General features: G+C 40.1%; 1 protein-coding gene across 6 annotated transcripts in view; it reads left to right on the top strand.

The window, feature by feature from the left end:
* The window catches only part of CTNND2 (catenin delta 2), a 662,416-nt gene that overhangs the window by 388,768 nt on the left and 256,111 nt on the right, over positions 1-17,537 (top strand). For all 6 annotated transcript variants that reach the window (XM_069853473.1, XM_069853478.1, XM_069853475.1 and 3 more), the window contains one exon: positions 2,348-2,542. In XM_069853473.1, the coding sequence (XP_069709574.1) occupies positions 2,348-2,542 (195 nt within the window). The remainder of the gene's footprint in view (positions 1-2,347; positions 2,543-17,537) is intronic.

Genomic DNA, 17,537 nt, shown 5'->3' with positions numbered 1-17,537 from the left:
TTGGTATTACAGGTGTTGGTTAGTTGATTTTAATATTTAAATAAAGCATATGAGAAAAAACTGTTGCTCCTAATTGAGACTTGAATAAATTAATATGTATAACAATTGTAAGAGCAATAGAAAGGAGATTGTAACTGAAAACAGAACCTGCTGTTCCAGTTTTTGAAATACCATCTTAATAGAAACATTAAAAATTATAGTGGTATTCATTCCACCTGGCGTGTACAGGATGACCAGACTGTCAGGCCAGGTCAGCATGGGTTTAGGAAAGGCAGGACCTCCTTAACTAACCTGATTTTCTTCTATGACAAGGTGACCCTTGTTTCCTTGTGGTGACATAATCCTGTGGATGTTGTCTCCCTAGACTTTAATAAAACCTTTGACACAAGGTTCATGGCTTTGACTGGTGTACTCTTTTCTGGCTAAAAAACTTTCTGGATGGCCAAGCCCAGAGAGTTGTGGTGAACAGAGTTAAATCCAGTTGGCTTCCAGTCACAAGTGGTTTTCTGCAGGGTTCAGTGTTGAAGCCAATTCTGTTTAATATCTTTACTAATGATCTGGCTGAGGGGATTGAGTGTTCCCTCAGTCACCTTGCAGATAACACTAAGCTGGACAGGAACGTTGATCTGCTCAAGGGCAGGAAGGCTCTGCAGCAGGATCTAGACAGGTTGGATTGATGGGCCAAGGCTAACTGCATGCAGTTCAGCAAAGCTTGAGTGTGAGCCAGCGCTGTGCCCAGGTGGCCAAGAAAGCCGACAGCAGATTGGCTCGTACCAGAAATGGTTTGGCCAGCAGGAGTGGGAAAGTGATTGTGTCACTGTACTCGATGCTGGTGAAACCCCTTGACTATGGCGTTCAGGAAAATCGATTGGTTCAAAGAGCATTGTTCATTAGTAACTGGACAAAAAAGCTGCAGTACTTGTAGAAGGGCCTGTAATTCTTTATTCCATAGTAAGTATGATTTGTTGGTGCTCTGTTGAACCTCTGGAATGTTGTCCTCAATTTTCCTATTTATTTTTTTTCTCTCTGGATACAGATTGAACCAAGTGCATAGTGAAATGCATTCTTTTCCTCTAGAGAGTTTGTATTAAAGTTGAAGTAACTTTGTGTCTGTGTATCTCTCTCATTTCTGTCTTACCTTGCTATCACACATTACTTTAGATCTGTGCTTTGCATTTTTAAATATTTAGTGGTTTTGTATTCAGCAAAACCACTGCCGACACGATGAATGTGGGAGGGGTTTTCAGCAAGCATGGCTGCACCATTTGTCTGAGTAGCACAAGCTGAGCTAGTAGAACATCACTGACGCCCAGGATTTTAACTTCACAGGACAGTCAGCAAGGGATGTTATGGTTATATCTTTGATTGCTTTTCTAAACATTTAAATAGAATGTTACCACATTGTGATACAGACCTAACCTTTGTCGAGTGCTGCTTGCTTACTTGCTTGGTTCTTGCCTTCAAAATGTGTAATATTTGCATGGCTTCCCTGTGACTCCCCTTGGGAATCTTGCAAATAGACCACGGAGCTGAAGTACCTAGGTGGCAAAGTGATTCAAGTGACAAATGTAATCACAGCTGGAAATACGAGGGCCTCCTTTTTACAATATCATGATAGAAAATAATGCTTTTGTAGTAGAATAATAAAATATTTTAATGCCATTCCAGTTGATTTTTTTTAAGAAGAGCTGTATCCTTAAAATAGTTGTTCCAGAGTACATGTTTAATTTATTCATCCTCAGATGATTTAAGATGAAGAAGTCTTAGCAATATGATTTTTTTAAACTGTTGAAAACAAAACATTGATGGGGCACGACTGTTCTGTTGTACTCCAGTGAAGCAGCAAAAAGATTAGCTTTCATGCAACTACATCTTTTCATCAGCTTTACCTTATTTCATTTGTATGTCTTAAGATGAGAACATACCGTGAATTTAGTTCTGACTTTTTCTCCCTTTTCTCCCACCTTCCTTATTCTTCTGTCGACCTTGTTGTTGTAAGGCATTCCTGGACCTCACAGCTTGTTTTTACTGTTCTTATTATTATTTTCCTTGTTTAAGAAGAGATATTTATCTCTCCAAAATAAATAGTTCCCTTGAAAGAGTGGAGTAGATGCAGGCAACTAGGTAATGCAACTGAAGTGATTACCTGGAGCTTTTCTGCCCTTGTATGTTGGTTTAATTAGTATGTTGAAAAAAATTATTACCTTGATTTGGGGTTTTTTTGGGTTTTTTTGTGTTGAAGCACTGCTTTCAAGTAAACTTTATTTAAAGTAAACTTTATTTAAAGTAGTTCCTTTATTTGTCTTTGTTTTTCTCTCTCTCAAATGTCTCTTAAATCTATTTACAGCTGGGTCTCGGGCATCTTACAGCAGCCAACACAGTCACCTTGGCTCCGAGTTAAGGGCACTGCAGTCTCCAGAACACCATATAGATCCTATTTACGAAGACAGAGTTTATCAGAAGCCCCCTATGAGGAGTCTCAGCCAGAGTCAGGGGGACCCTCTGCAAACAGCACACACAGGCACATATCGCACTAGTACAGGTAGGTGGATGTAACTTGCATGATTGTCTTTCAATGAGATGTACCTTATTCTTCAGTACTAATAATTCTTTTCTTTCCAGTATGCTGAACAAAATGTATTATGTGCATGCCAGTCAAACAAAATACCTTGTGCAGATGGCAGCTATCAATATAGCCCCAAAGCATGTATGAAACATAGAAATACTTAATATTGTGTTATATGTACAGTAGGTTAAGCTAATTTGGGGAGGGAGCTTACTCATAGGGAGAGAAAATATTTTTATTAATGACGCGTGTTGTATTTAAGAAAAATCTGTTGTCCCTAAAGAAATTGCTAGGGTTTCTTTGCTTGCAAAGGTATTTTCTGTGTTTCAAAGGGTCTGCAAATTTCCTTCCACATGAACCTAAAGGTTTGTTCACTTGCTTTCAAAGTGAGTCAGATGGAAATGTTCTTCCTTGTTTCTCCAGCAGAGGTACAGTTAGGTACAGGTAACCCGACATAAAATTGAACTATTGCATAGAGAAAAGCCGGTTAGCATCATTGGTTTATCTAGCAATAATAATAATAATAATGACTGTCCATGAAAGGCATTGGTGCACAAGTCCTACTTTCAGAATATCCTCTCAACCAAATGAAGTACAGCTGTATGTTACAACCCACAAATAGATCCCAAATCAACAGGGATATTTCTGGTATTTAATGCAGAAAATAATTAGAGTACATAAATGCTATAGCCAAAATAGCCTAAAGCAGATGTAGAAAGAACTTGCCTTAGGAATTATAAGTATTTCTGGTGTTTTATCTTTGCTCTGTTGATGAAAGAGAGAAGATTATGTCCATTCTCACATCATTCCGAGTTTCATTAAGAAAAAATTACGTGTGCTTTTTGGAACATGATACTTTACTTCCTTTTGAAAGTTTTTTTAAAACCTATTTCTCCAAGGGCAAGACTAGCAGGTTTTGTATGTCCAAATTTTCTATTGTTTTACATAAGTTTGAGTGTTCAGGACAAAATCCTTAATAGAAAGTTTTTCCACAGCATTTTCTAGTTAAATACCCGTAACAGCTTTATGCTTTTTGAAAAACACCACTAAAACATTTCCTTCCTGTTAAAGAAACCACCTTAGTAAGTTTTGCGTAGAGTCACACACATGAGAAAAGGTAGCAATTCTTTAAACAAAGGGCGTTAAGACCTCTACGTAAAACACTGAGCAGTGGAAGCTTGGCACGTATAACTTTTATTTCTTCCTTTAGTTGTCTTAAGTGTTTTTTATTATAGGACTGAATGGCTATTTGTCTTGACTATTTGATATAAGATATCAGGGGTGCAAATTGCTCTGTACTCCCTGAAGGTATGTGCCAAGGCGTCATGGCCTGTATCTCCTATATGCATGAATAGCATTGGGATGGCAGGAGATAGGGGAGCTTTTAGACTTAATTGTGCTGCATTGTCGATGATAGCTCACATTCTGTTGTCTATTACAACAGTACCTTTAATCATGATGATGGTACATGCTTTACCACATCTAATGGAAAAAAAAGGGAAGGCAAACTTAGTCTAAGGACTTTATCCAATGCCTGGATTTTTAAATTTTTTTTTCCCTTTAGAGCTAATACTGCCCATAAGAAAGAAAAATTATGCTAGTTATATTTGGAAAGCATTTACTTTTGTATTTGTATTTTTTTTAAAGAGAACATTCTCCCTGAATTTTAAAATTTCGCTTAACTTGGAAGATTAAGTGACTCAGAATGGAAAATTTTTTTCTTTAATATAGGCTTCACCTTGTTCTCTTTTGTAAGCTCTTAAATACCTATTACTTTCAGGAATGTTTACACAACTAAGGATAAAACCCACTCAGAGTTTTTCATCCTCTGGATGAATCAACATTCACTGAACAGAATTCAATAAGCTAAAATTTCTCTACGGGGTAAACTAATTCATTTTGTGCTGTTTACTCACTGTTTTGGGGGAAAACATTTAAAAAACAGAAAAAAAAAACCCAAACCAAATCTTTTGTATTTTCTTTGTATTTCACTTGTGATTGAAATACATAATGATACGGCTTCTTATTGCAGAAGGTACAAAACAGTAGGAGCTTACAGAACATCTTCCTTACTTGAATAATTTTAGGTAGAGGCAGGATGAATTCTTCATCACTTTGTGGTTTAAATTATGACCAGTTGTGTTACTGTCAAGCTGTCTAAGCTAAAAATAATCTTTCAAACTTGACAGCAGTAGCTGCATAGGCTTTTTTGGTCTGTAGCTTTTACTTGACAATCCCTTTCAGTCTTCAAAGGGTAATGCCTTCTCTTATATAAAAAGTACCAAACTTTTGTCCTAAAAGTAGCAATAAACAAGAAATACTACTTTTGCAATGGGAATGTGCTTGGAGGGAGTACTTGGACATAATACAAGTAACAAATTAACATACTTACTGAATAGCAACCTGTAATTTGCATTTGTAACCTCACAAAATAATAGTAATAATTCTTGCCCAGGCAGATGCATTACCTATTTTTCTTAAACTCAAAAGCCTTGCATTATTAATTTAAACTATAAGTTTAAAAAGAGATAAGCTTATTTGATGGGATGTTGACGTGAACACCACCGGAATTTGAAGAGGGTTGTTACCTAAGAGGGGGTAAAGATTGCCTTTTGGCCAGAATGAAACACACAGCCAATTGTTCTCTTATTTGCAAACCTAGAAGTTTAGACTAGGGATTTAGTTCTTAATTATTGACATTTATTCACGATAAATGTGAAACAAGTCTAAGTGGGTAAAGTCCCGCTATTTTGTAAGCCTAGGATTTCTGTAGCTGCCTTGAGGAGAAAGTAGCTTTGCTGCTCAGGTTCTGGGCTGTCTGTGCCAATCAGCAGTGGCAGAGTCCACTTTGGCAGCAGTGGCATCTGTGGGATCATCTCCCATCAACCTCTGGAGGCTGGCAGCACTCTGGAACCTTGTAATGACACTTGCTTTCCTTGTGGTACCTTGGTGAAAGAGAAGAGCCCTCTCTAAAAAGTTTGTGATTTCCAGATGAAGTTACTGAAACCTTTGAATGAATGCCGTCCCCAGTGGTTTGGGAGGCAGGGATAGTAGATGGGAGGGCTGTGCTTATTCTGAACTCTCCACAAACTGGGGCTTTATCATCTGAAATAAAATCTGTTGGTTAAAAGCAAGACTGATTCTGGTAACCATGGATGTTTAGATCTCAAAACCTGGAGAGTGCTTGTGCTTTTAAAGTCCTCACTGGTTTTGGAGGCTGTGGGCAAATATGAATCTGCAATTACACCACTGAAGTGAACCTGTCACCTTCAGCTCTGTGAAAGATGTATGCATCTCACTAGCAATAAGGGAACCTTGAAGGAAGCTAAAGGGTTGCCTTGGGATGTGCAACCGGAGGACAGTCTCTGCCTCTGGCCCTTGAAGGTCACAATGGGGAAGGCCTCATGATGCAGCTCTGTCATATGAGGTCCAGCAGCTTTGTGTGGTTATGTGGCCAGCTGGCATTAGTTTTGAGTCCTAGGTGCATGAAGCTGAAGTGTCTCCTTGATGAAGTTGGGACATGCCAGAAGAGCACTGTGAGGACCCTTCTGTGTCTCCCATAGAGAGGGTAAAAGGATTAAGAAGAGTAGGATCTGTGGTTGATGTTGTTGAAATTAAAAAGAGGGCCCTGAAATGAAAGCTTCATTTGAAAGGAAGTCGAACTGTGAAAGGATGAACAGTCAAAGTTTTCATTGCCTCTGAAGAGTGGCTTTGAGTGGGACTTGAAGTTTACCAAGCATGCTTTTACAGTGGGTTATCTGTCAGGGAGCGTGTGTAGGGCAGAGGCATTCCTGCAGCACTTCTGGGGCTAACTCCAAAGCTGCCTGATGTCACTGCGTGTGCAGACAGTTGCCAAGCTGCCCTCCGGCTGCGCTGGTGGCAGCCTCTCCTTAATGCCACATCTCCCTGAGGTTCCTCCCGACGGTGCTTGGGTGGTTCCATCAGTGCATTGCCCCTACGGCTGTGTGTTACCAAAAGCTGTGCTGCCTCAGGCTGCACTGCCTCCTGGGTGATACAGTAGAGAGTGCTGATCAAAGAGAGGAGGTCTGTGAAGTTCCTCATGGCAGGTGCAAACCAGAAGTGTGGCTCTTTGCAAGCTGGGTTTCTCGGCAGAAGGAGAGTGCTGTCAGGAGAGCTATGGAGAAACTGATGGGCTTCCTTTCCAGAGAAAAGTGTTATCTGTTGCTCCTGGCGGTGGTTTCTGTTCAAGTGCTTGCCAGTGGCAGAGAAAACTCTGAATTTCATTCTCCTGTGATGCACCTCAGGAAAAGCTGCTGAAGCTGGGAAATGCTGTTATGTTTCTGGATAGATGCTGTTGTCCTCTTCTCCACCTGCCTTCCTGCTCCTGCATGGTTCTTCATTTGCTGAAGATGAACTCCAGCTGGAGGCCAGTTACAAGTGGGGTTCCCCAGGGCTCAGTCTTGAACTCTGTTCAGTGTCTTTATCAATGACCTGGATGAAGGCATCGAGTGCACCCTTAGCAAGTTTGCAGATGACACTAAGCTGGGTGGAAGTGTCGATCTGCTGGAGGATAGGGAGGCTCTGCAAAGGGATCTGAACGTGCTGGACTGCTGGGCTGAGTCCTGTGGGATGAGGTTTAACAAGGCCAAATGCCGGGTCCTGCATTTGGGGCACAACAACCCTATGCAGTGCTACAGACTAGGAGAAGTCTGGCTAGAAAGCTGCCTGGAGGAGAGGGCCCTGGGGGTGTTGGTTGACAACCGACCGAACATGAGCCAGCAGTGTGCCCAGGTGGCCAAGAAGGCCAATGGCATCTTGGCTTGTATCAGAAATGGTGTGGCCAGCAGGTCCAGGGAGGTTATTCTCCCTCTGTACTCGGCACTGGTGAGACCGCTCCTCGAGTACTGTGTTCAGTTCTGGGCCCCTCACCACAAGAAGGATGTTGAGGCTCTGGAGCGAGTCCAGAGAACGATGAAGTTGGTGAAGGGGCTGGAGAACAAGTCTTATGAGGAGTGGCTGAGGGAACTGGGCTTGTTTAGCCTGGAGAGGAGGAGGCTGAGGGGAGACCTTATTGCTGTCTACAACTGCCTGAAAGGAGGTTGTAGAGAGGAGGGTGCTGCTGTTCTCCCAAGTGACAGTGGACAGGACAAGAGGGAATGGCCTCAAGCTCCACCAGGGGAGGTTCACGCTTGACATCAGGAAAAAAATTTTCACGGAAAGGGTCACTGGGCACTGGAACAGGCTGCCCAGGGAGGTGTTTGAGTCATCTTTCTTGGAGGTATTTAGAAGACAGGTGGATGAGGTGCTGAGAGACATGGTTTAGTGACTGATAGGAATGGTTGGACTCGATGATCCAGTGAGTCTTTTCCAACCTAGTGATTCTGTGAAAGGAGTCTGTACCAAGGGATGCCTTATGTTAAGTACTGCTCCTAGTTATTTCTGTTATTGTCTTTCTCCTGTAGACGTGTGTCATGCTTTAGTGAGCTAGAGGCAGCATTTGCTTCCAGAGTCCAGTCATTTTTCATGGATTAGATGGGCTGCTGGAGGGATGAGAAGGGGACCCAGGTGGCTATGCCAGTGTTTGCTGCTTTGCCACTGCTGCACTTGGCCCAGACTTATGCTGTTCTGAAGGTTAAGCACTGTCTAAGGGAAGGAAGGCAGTCCTTCAGTGTCCTATTGACTCCTGTTCTGGGTGCCAAGCTCATGTGCCGTACACCCACGCTCCCTGGGGCTCCCTTCCTGTAGGAGAGGCAGCCACACTCCCAACCCATTTGAACTTCCATTTCATTGACAACTTAGAGAGAAGTCTGGCATTGTGGAGTTGTTGCTTGAAAGCTGCACCACCGCCAGCTCCTTGCCTTCCCTCTGCTGCTGGTACTGTGGGGCAGAGCCCTGCCTTGCTCTGGGAGTGCTGCTCTGCTGCCAGATGACTCTGCACAGCCAGCCAGAGAGCCAGTGATCTGTGGGAGCTGTAACTGCTAAGTAGGTGTGAGTCAATATTTTTTTGCAATTGAGCGTTTTACAGTAAGGACAGAGAAGCATGAACTGCTTAATGCTGCTTCCAAATACCAAGTACTTCATTTGCTCTGTGTTTTTTATGGTGGCCCAGCTTAGGCTTGATTCTCAGTATTTTGTCCTGGCTACGAAGGATACATGAGTTGATCTATAGTACGTCATCTTCACAAGACTAAATATTTGTGTGTAATAAAACATTGGATATGTTTGATGTTTTTAAAAGTCATTCTTTCAAGGTGAAGACTTATTCACGTTGTGAGGCAGTTTTCTAATACTTGAAAAATTGTCTGTATGAGGAAAGTTAAACATAGGTATCCTATCAAACAGGATAATTTACTCAATTTTTAAGAATAATTAAGTCTATTTTATTGCAGACTTGTGGCATCACAAACTGATAATTTTTTTTCTATGTTTGCTTTTACAGATAAACTTGTTCTTTAACTGGTTTTAACTTTAGAAGTTTCACCTTTTTAAAGTTGCCTTTTTTTTTAAGTGGTTATGAAGTAGTTTATAACAGTATTCAGATGATATCTGAAACAAATGAGAGAATGGTTTTAAAAAAAGTTTGCTTGAAGAGATACCTTTTTGATATTCATTCACAATGCCTTTTAGCAAACAGTCCCTTTTTAAATTCTCTTCGGCCATTTTAAATTGCTGAAGTTGATTATGATTTAAACATGCTGAAAAAAATATAGAAAACTAACACAGCGTTCTTATGTTGAAATGAGACTATGTAAAAATGACATTGTGGGACTCCAATTTTAATGTCACGGTGAATTCCACAGAGATGTCTTGCTTCACGGCTTTCTACACCTGTGAGGCACACAAGCATAACTTCAAGCTGTAGGAATCAGACTCTAAGCCTTGCACATCACCAGTGACAGGTTCCACAGGACAATTTATGTCCCAGTTGCCCACAGCAATCTCCTCCGTTCTCAGGTTGTGAGAGTGTTGCTTCTTGGCATGGAATTGGAATGTAGCTAGCTTGATGTATCGCTCATAATTCAATAGACTTCATATTAATGAGTAAAAGGAATTTTAAGGGGGTTAGAGGAAAAATAATACTTAGGCAATTAGGTGTTTTCATATTCTTACAGTGAGCATTGATGAGTAAATTGGTATAGTTTTACTATGCTTTCAGAGCATCATCTAGCTATTAATGCAAAGCTGTGTGTTACATGCTCATTCCTGTATTACAAGTATTTCAGTTAAAAGTAAAAAGATTTTTTCAAAAGTTTTTTTTTTTTTTAATTTGGCTTTAAAGTGGTGACTTCAGGCAAAAAGGAGGAGCAACAGAAAAATCGGCTTTGACTTGCCCCGTTTGGATTAAAACCCTTGTCTTTTATACTGCTTCTCAAATGTTAGTGTCCAGGTGTAAAATGCAGTAGTTACATTAGAAATACCAATTGCTTCCTTCTGCTTGGTTTGTGTTTTTCCTTCTGGTTAGGGGACAGGTTTGTTTGTTTTGTTTTTTGTTTCATCACAAGCTGATGTGCTGTGCAGAGGCATACTGTGATGCCACAGCTGCAGATTAATTGAGGATCATGCTGGTAAATCACACAGCATGGAGTTCTGGCTATAGGACATAATGTTTTCAAGGAAATTAAAAAGAAAAATTATTCCTACTACTGCTTCTCTATTAGTTTGGTAATGGTGTGATAATAGACCCGTATTCCTAACTGACATCCACTTGATAACGTTGCTTTGGGAGAGAGAATTACAGGAAACAAGTGGGGAACAAATCTTCAGTACAAAGTAAATTGAGCACAAAATACCTTGGTGATATGCATAGTGAATAACAAATCACCTTGAAGCAATGCGAAGTCATAATCCCATTTCATTTGACAGGTTGGGGATGTCTGATATAGCCTTATCTGTGTTATGTTCTTAAGTGTTTTTAAGTGTTTGGGTTTGGAATTTTTTTTTCTTCAGAGGTACAGTGGCATCTTCTCTGAGAAAGAGTATTGATTTTATCTATTAAAATTTTGACAAAAGTGTAACAAAAGACATATTGCTTTCAACTTGAGTGGTGACCAGTGGTCACGTAAAGCTGTAGACAAGAACAGTAAGAGAGGGAGGAAAGTGGAAGGGGATGAAAACCCCGCAGAACCACCTTTGTAATCTGTGAGTAATATCACCCTTATAGAGGGGAAGCATTTCTCCAAATAAGGTATTTGTAGCTTCTAATTACTGAGCCCATGGCTGGGTTGTGTAGAAGTATTGTACCCATATGGAGACAGCCCAGATTTCACCATTGGTCTGTATGGAAACCTTTTAAAATGGTCAGTATCCACAGCCTCCTCCAGCCTTCAGAGGCTTGTAGCTTGTCCTATGTATTTTCTAGTTCTTCTATTCTCCTTTTTAAATAGAAGGATGACTTAGAGCCTGTATGAATGCTTCTTGAATGTCCCTTGACTTTTGCCACCTACTGAGGGAGAAGTGTGATTATAAAATCTTGGTCAGGGAAGTACATACCTTGTAAATTTCATCTGCCATTACTGAGAAAATACAATGTCTACTCTGTCTGTTTTATTTATCATCTGTTTACTGTACACATGCAGTGTCAGGTTAAAGCCTGGTCACATTAGACTTCTGTGATGCAGGACTATGTCCGTTCTCTTTTATTTGCTTGGGTAATGTGTAGAAATATAGGGTTGTCATTAATGAAATAAGAAGCCATTCAAACAGCTTTCATAAATCTCCTTCTTGTAAATCTTTACTGAATAAAACCACAATGCTGTGCCTGATGTAACTATCCAGTAATGCCTTCAAGACTACTAATGCTTTTGTTAAGAAGGTCATTCTTTCTGCAGCATTGTATTTAGAGGCACTCTTAAAAACCGCAAGCCCTTTTTTTTAAAATCAAGATTACATCTACTGTCTACTTTTAGAGGTAGTCTCTTCCTTTGTCATAATTTCAGCAGTTTACGTGTAGGGTTGGAGTTGGTGCGAGTACAAAAAGTATTCAAAGATGTTAGTTTTTACTATAATGGGTCCAGCAACTTTCAAGCTGTCATTTGCAGATGCTAGGTTAGTGTTTAAGGTGTACGTGTCATGTGATCTGGCACTGGAAAACAGAAAAAAAAACCAAAACCCAAGCCTCTCTATTCCAGAGTGGAAAGTATTAATTAAAATCACTGAATTTCTGTAAGGTATTCTAAAAAATAACGGCTAATAGTGATTTTATTATTGAGGATTATAGTGAACTAAATAGGGAGAATTCAAAACCTGAAGGAGACGACATCGATGTGCTTGATAGCTGTAGTATGATGCAGTGCAGGTTGTTAATCTGTTATTGTCTCATAATATTTATAGACTTTTTTAGTAATAACTGTGACTGTCATCCATGTGTTTTCTTTTATTCTGGCCAGCTGGACAGGGAGCTTTTAACAAAGAGACTTCAAGGGAAGGTAAATTTGGAGAGGAAAAAAGCATAGTTGCAGTAGGCTGGTATATGCACATTATTATGGTCTGTGTGGTTTTGCTGTGATTTGGATTTTATAATGGTTGTGGTCATTATGTCCCATGCACACAAAGTGAAACCATGTAGTACTACAAAGATGAGGAAAAGGACACATATGTCTTGTATACTGCCATTGTTCAGGGTTGGATTTTACTTCCAGTGAGGAAACTGGCATGATGCATTTTACTACCTCAAATTCTGAAGGGGCAGTTGCTTTTAAAGACCTTAGCAGTTGCTACTTTCTCTGTTTAAATGTGCGTGTAACAAATGAATTAAGCAGCATGTTCTCCCTTGATTGAAGGATGCAACTCAGAGGGACAGGAGAGAATCTGAGAAAAGATCTTGGCATAACACCTTTAACAGCTGAAGTTGGTATCAGATTATCACACATTGTGGACATACCATATCTTTTGTACAGAGCAGCATCACTGAAACGTGCTAGAAGCCCAATCTGAGGATGGAAGTTGCATGTATTAACGGAGTTTAAAACCTAGCAGACTTAAAATGCAGTCTCTTCCTGGATGTGGAAAGGATTATTATATTTTTGTAATATTGACAACTTTAAAAACGCGACTCCTGCCCTGCTAGGAAGGGAAGGAAAGAAGGAAGGGAAGGGAAGGGAAGGAAGGAAGTTACTCCTGCCTTGAGTCAGAGAGTTTGTAATTGGAAATAACTGAAAATATGTAATTGCTTGCAGGATGGTAATATCTGCCTAAAACCTTGCTGTTCCCTAAGACTAGATGGATTTCAAAATGATGCTTTAGCTGTATACAATTTTGATGTACAGGCAATATTACCGTGATGGACACCCCCTAACTCTGAAACCTGATGGTGAAGAATGGCTAGCATGAAGGATGTAGAATTTGAGAAGGTTTTTGAGAAGGTTTTGGGGATGTGAGTTGGAGCACAGCAATGAAGTCTTGTAACAGACCTGGCTGTGGAAGAGGCTCTATTCAAGTTTTGACTTCAAGTTTCAGTGGATTTGCATCAAGCACAGCTGCAAATAAATGTTGATCGGAACTCATTCAGCTCAATCACCATACCTTTTGAACTGAAATACAAATGTCTAAGATATAAACTCTGTCACCGTTGCTGCTTACTGAATTGCTTATCTACCTATTTCTTCATTCAGATTTGGTTTAGAGGTACAAACGTTCTTATAGATTACCTTATTCATAAGGTATGTTTTTGCTTCCATTGCTAACCCTGGTGGAGTTAGGTGATTTCAGATTGATACCAGCCAATCACATACTTGAAAACAATTACTAGTAAAAAAATGGCAAGTATAAATTGGTGATTAACACTCAGAAAATGGAATAATTTTTTTAAGCAATGGCAGTGACATGTTTACCCCCAATGGAACTATTCAATAAAAGAAAAAAATTATGTATTTCAAGCAACAAAAATAAGTCTGAAAAGGAAACTCAGACATAAACAATGTGGGAATGTGCAAACTGAAATGGAACAGTACAGACAAAATGAGCCTTCAAAGTGACCAGATATTGGCTGCTCTGTAAAAAGAGGAAGAGCTCCAAAACCAAGGAAGCAGTATTTTCTTTCAACAGTTCTTTCTGTATTATGGAAAAAACATCAGTTTCTAAGCAAAGGAATGATCAGCCTTATTGTGTAACAGTGTCAAATCTAAAGAATGCTCTTAGAAAATCAGAATGAAAGGACACATCAGTGCTGCAGCAACTTCACTTCTTCAGTCTTCAAAGATTCACTTCTTCAGCCAGTTTTTGCTTTGGAAGATGATTCATTAAACATGACAATATGCGGAGCACAAATGATGCTTCCTTGGTTTCTATAAAGCAAGGACTTGTTCTGCAAAACAGAGGCATGTAAATACAGCGATGGTCAGGAGATGATTTTAAGATTTTTTGAAAGAATGAATGGGTAGTAATTCAACACTGGGGCATATGATCAGTTTTGAGTATGTTTATGATCTTCATTAGGCTTAACAATCTGCAGCTGCTGGTGGTGGAATGAACCCGTTAACTACTTCAGAGTTGCACTATTTCCCCTAGCAGTAACAGCATAGCAGCTGAACAGCTACCTCTGGTTTTGAATGTGGGATAGAAAAGTATGAACAACGTAAATCATCTGTGGTGCCCGCTGGAGGAGACATGGATGTTGCTTTGATAAAAAGGCATCCTCCTTACCATGTCATGGAAATTTCTGATGATAAAAATACTAGTGAATACATGCTTGCAGTAGCATGTAGACGCATTAATTACTAGTAGGTGTGACAGCCAGGTATAAACAGAACCTGAGGAAATTGTGAGTAACATGTTTGTAGGTGTAAAAAAAAATCAGCTTTTGCAAAGTATCGTGCTGTTCAGTATTTGTTTAGTTTGTTTGCTTGCATTTCCCCTGCACAACACGTTGTATTCCTTTAGAGACATAACTAGTACAGCAGAGAGACTGGCAATTTGCCATGCCCACTGTTGAAGATGCTGAGCATGGTGGAGCTGACTGCAGGGAAGGAGTTTGTATATCCCCTGAGATACAGAACACATGAGTACTTGCAGAAAGTTAAAGCCAGCAAAAAGAATTCAGGGTGGGGGGGACATAGGACGCAAGGCTAGTTAAGTTGTTAAAGCATGGCTAGAAATCCCTGAAAGAGGGAAGGGACATAGATGTAATAGGGGGAAAGAGGCTCTTCCAGTTGACTTTGTGGAGTTCGATGCAATCCTGTAGGCCCTAAAAGGTTGATGTGTTGAGAGCAAAGGCTGACTGGACAGAGAAGAGCCCATGTGGGAATACAAGGGAATATTTACTTACAGATTCTTTTCATTTCTCTCTGCCTGAGAATTTCAAAAGTGTAGTTTTGATTGCAAGATGAGCAAATAAATAGAATGAATAGAAGAGTGTGGGGGAGTGAGGGAGAAGAAATTGGAAAAGTAAAAAGTAAGAGTAAAAAGTTGCAGCAGTTCTGACTCTTTTTTGACTACAAAAAATTACATAGTAAAGCTCCCAAGCTACTAGGATTTCTGTGGTCTTGATATTTGCATAAGGTCATGCAAGCCTTCAATTTGGATGTTTAAAGTGCAAAATTCCTTGTGTGTATGTACTTTGAACAGAGGATATGATAGTGCCTTCATAAAATCTTAACTGTCTTAGAGGTATTTGCTGCTATCAACTACAGGGAGTTAGTATGTGTGTCCCTCTTTCAGTAAATATTTTCAGGTTCCCTTAGCTATACATTTCTCAAAAATCTTACACTTAAAATGTGGAGAAGTGCTGCTACAGGTAACTGCTAAACAGATTTATTATTTTATTTGTATTATCTTACATCTTGAACAGTGTTAATCTTGACTGCTTGTGCTCGTTACTTTGGATTGTTGATTTGCTTCTAGTCTGATTATAATCTGTTAAATTTAAATTGCAAAAAAGCTGGTGCATGCTTTGCAATAGTCACTTAACGTTTAGAGTGTTTGTATCCCCCAAACTTGATGGATTTTATTTCCCAGATGACAGAGAATGCACTGTCATTTTTACAGTGTGTTAAATAGGAAAAGTATCTGTTTTATAAGTCTTCCTGTGTATTTACTGCCAACTGAAATCACTGTATTTGTATCATTTATGAACTTACGGAGGGTTGGTGTATGTGCCTTGCACTGAAAGGACATCTTAGCCGGATCCAATTTGCAACTTCCATGTGAGAGTAAGAATCAACTGCAGGTGCAAATCAGTGGGAAAAAAAGTTAAGAATTGTGGAATTTGTATGAAAGGCACAAGGAGAAGGTTAGCACAGGAACTGAATGTCTCATATAGAATAATAAGAGGAAACTTTTACAAGGTAATATCCACAAGTCAAACTGCGGCATCAGCCAAGTAATTCTCAGCAAGAAGGTGTAACAAGATAAGTCTAGTAAATGAGTTTATCCTTTCTGAAGGTCTAATCCTACACGTTAACTGGGCAAAATGCCTTCTGACTTCTAGAAAGTCTAAATTTTTTTACCAGTTCTTATGTGAATTTGGTCTCCCTAAGATACTTAAGAAGGGAGAAAGTAGTATCCCTGCCTAAATCAATGTGGTTTTGTTTCTGGGGTTTTGTTAGTTGTTTCTAGAGGTGTCAAAGATTTGAAAATCAGATGCAGACTGTGCAAGTGAATTTCTAAATTCAGTATCTCTTTATGAGTCTGGAACCACATTTAGAGATACACCTTAATTTTCAACATTAATATAGGAGTTGCTGTATTGTTCTTGATACTGTGCAAAGCTGTAGAAAATTATAAAGGCTGGCTTTTCTATATGCTATTTCTGCAACTGAAAGAACTTTAATTGGAGCATACATCAAGTCTTTGGAGGGTTTTCATAGTTTTCATTCTCTTTGGCAGCACTTTGTAAGAAATTATTAAATGAGGGGGCTGGAGAGCAGGTCTTAGAAGGAGCGGCTGAGAGAGCTGGGGTTGTTTAGCCTGGAGAAGAGGAGGCTGAGGGGAGACTTCATTGCTCTCTATAACCACCTGAAAGGAGGTTGTAGAGAGGAGGGAGCTGGCCTCTTCTCCCAAGTGACAGGGGACAGGACAAGAGGGAATGGCCACAAGCTCCACCAGGGGAGGTTTAGGCTGGACATTAGGAAAAAATTCTTCACAGAAAGGGTCATTGGGCACTGGCAGAGGTTGCCCAGGGAGGTGGTTGAGTCCCCTTCCCTGGAGGTGTTTAAGGCACGGGCGGACGAGATGCTAAGGGGCATGGTTTAGTGTTTGGTAGGAATGGTTGGACTCGATGATCAGGTGGGTCTCTTCCAACCTGGTTATTCTATGATTCTATGAAATGCGTGTGTGATAGTTTTCTAGGGATGTGATTTTGGTGCTGCAGTAGTGAAGCATTTAGATGTTGTGGTATTTTTAAAGTATTAATCACAATGCTGAATTAAAACAAGATCTTAAAAGAAATCTTTAGGTGACAAACCGAAATCTCTTCCCTGACGTAATAGTTCTTGATTTGCACTTCTTTTAAATGCTCAATGAAACCCCTTTCTCAACCCAAAATTAAAATTCTCCTCCTCAAGCATGGTTCTTTGATATATATTGAAGTTTAAAATTTCATGAAGGTATAGCGATTTATTGGCCTCCCATTGAGCCTGTTATTTGCTTTACCGAGTATCTGCTGGCTACAGCAGGGAGGGGATGCTGCGACCTTGCCATCAGTATGAACCAGCTCCAGTGCTGCAGGATGTGGTTTGTACAAGCCCTTCGTACATGCAGTGGGGTGCTTGGAAGGGGCAGCCAGGTGCCAGTCACCCTCTCCCCATTCCTTTGCGAGGCCACTGGGCCAAGCAGTCCTGAGGAGGAGCCACAGGTAGGCTGACCAGTACGAAAGAAGCAGGACAGAACTTGAGACTTATGTGACATCAGTCATTGAATTTCTGTGTAAGTTTTTAAAAAGTGTGCGTAGCAGTCCCTATTCAATGTGGCCATTTCATGGGTCTTCCCTTAGGTAAAGCTAGATAGAGGAGAAGAAAAGGTTTTGAGGCTTTCATTTCTTTGATTTTAATCTTGATCTGTTTGTCACTTTGGAGAC

Source organism: Phaenicophaeus curvirostris, chromosome 3, assembly GCF_032191515.1.
Source record: "Phaenicophaeus curvirostris isolate KB17595 chromosome 3, BPBGC_Pcur_1.0, whole genome shotgun sequence".
Taxonomy (NCBI): Eukaryota; Metazoa; Chordata; class Aves; order Cuculiformes; family Cuculidae; genus Phaenicophaeus; species Phaenicophaeus curvirostris.
Note: the sequence above shows the minus strand (reverse complement) of the source record. Positions and strands in the feature narration are given on the sequence as shown.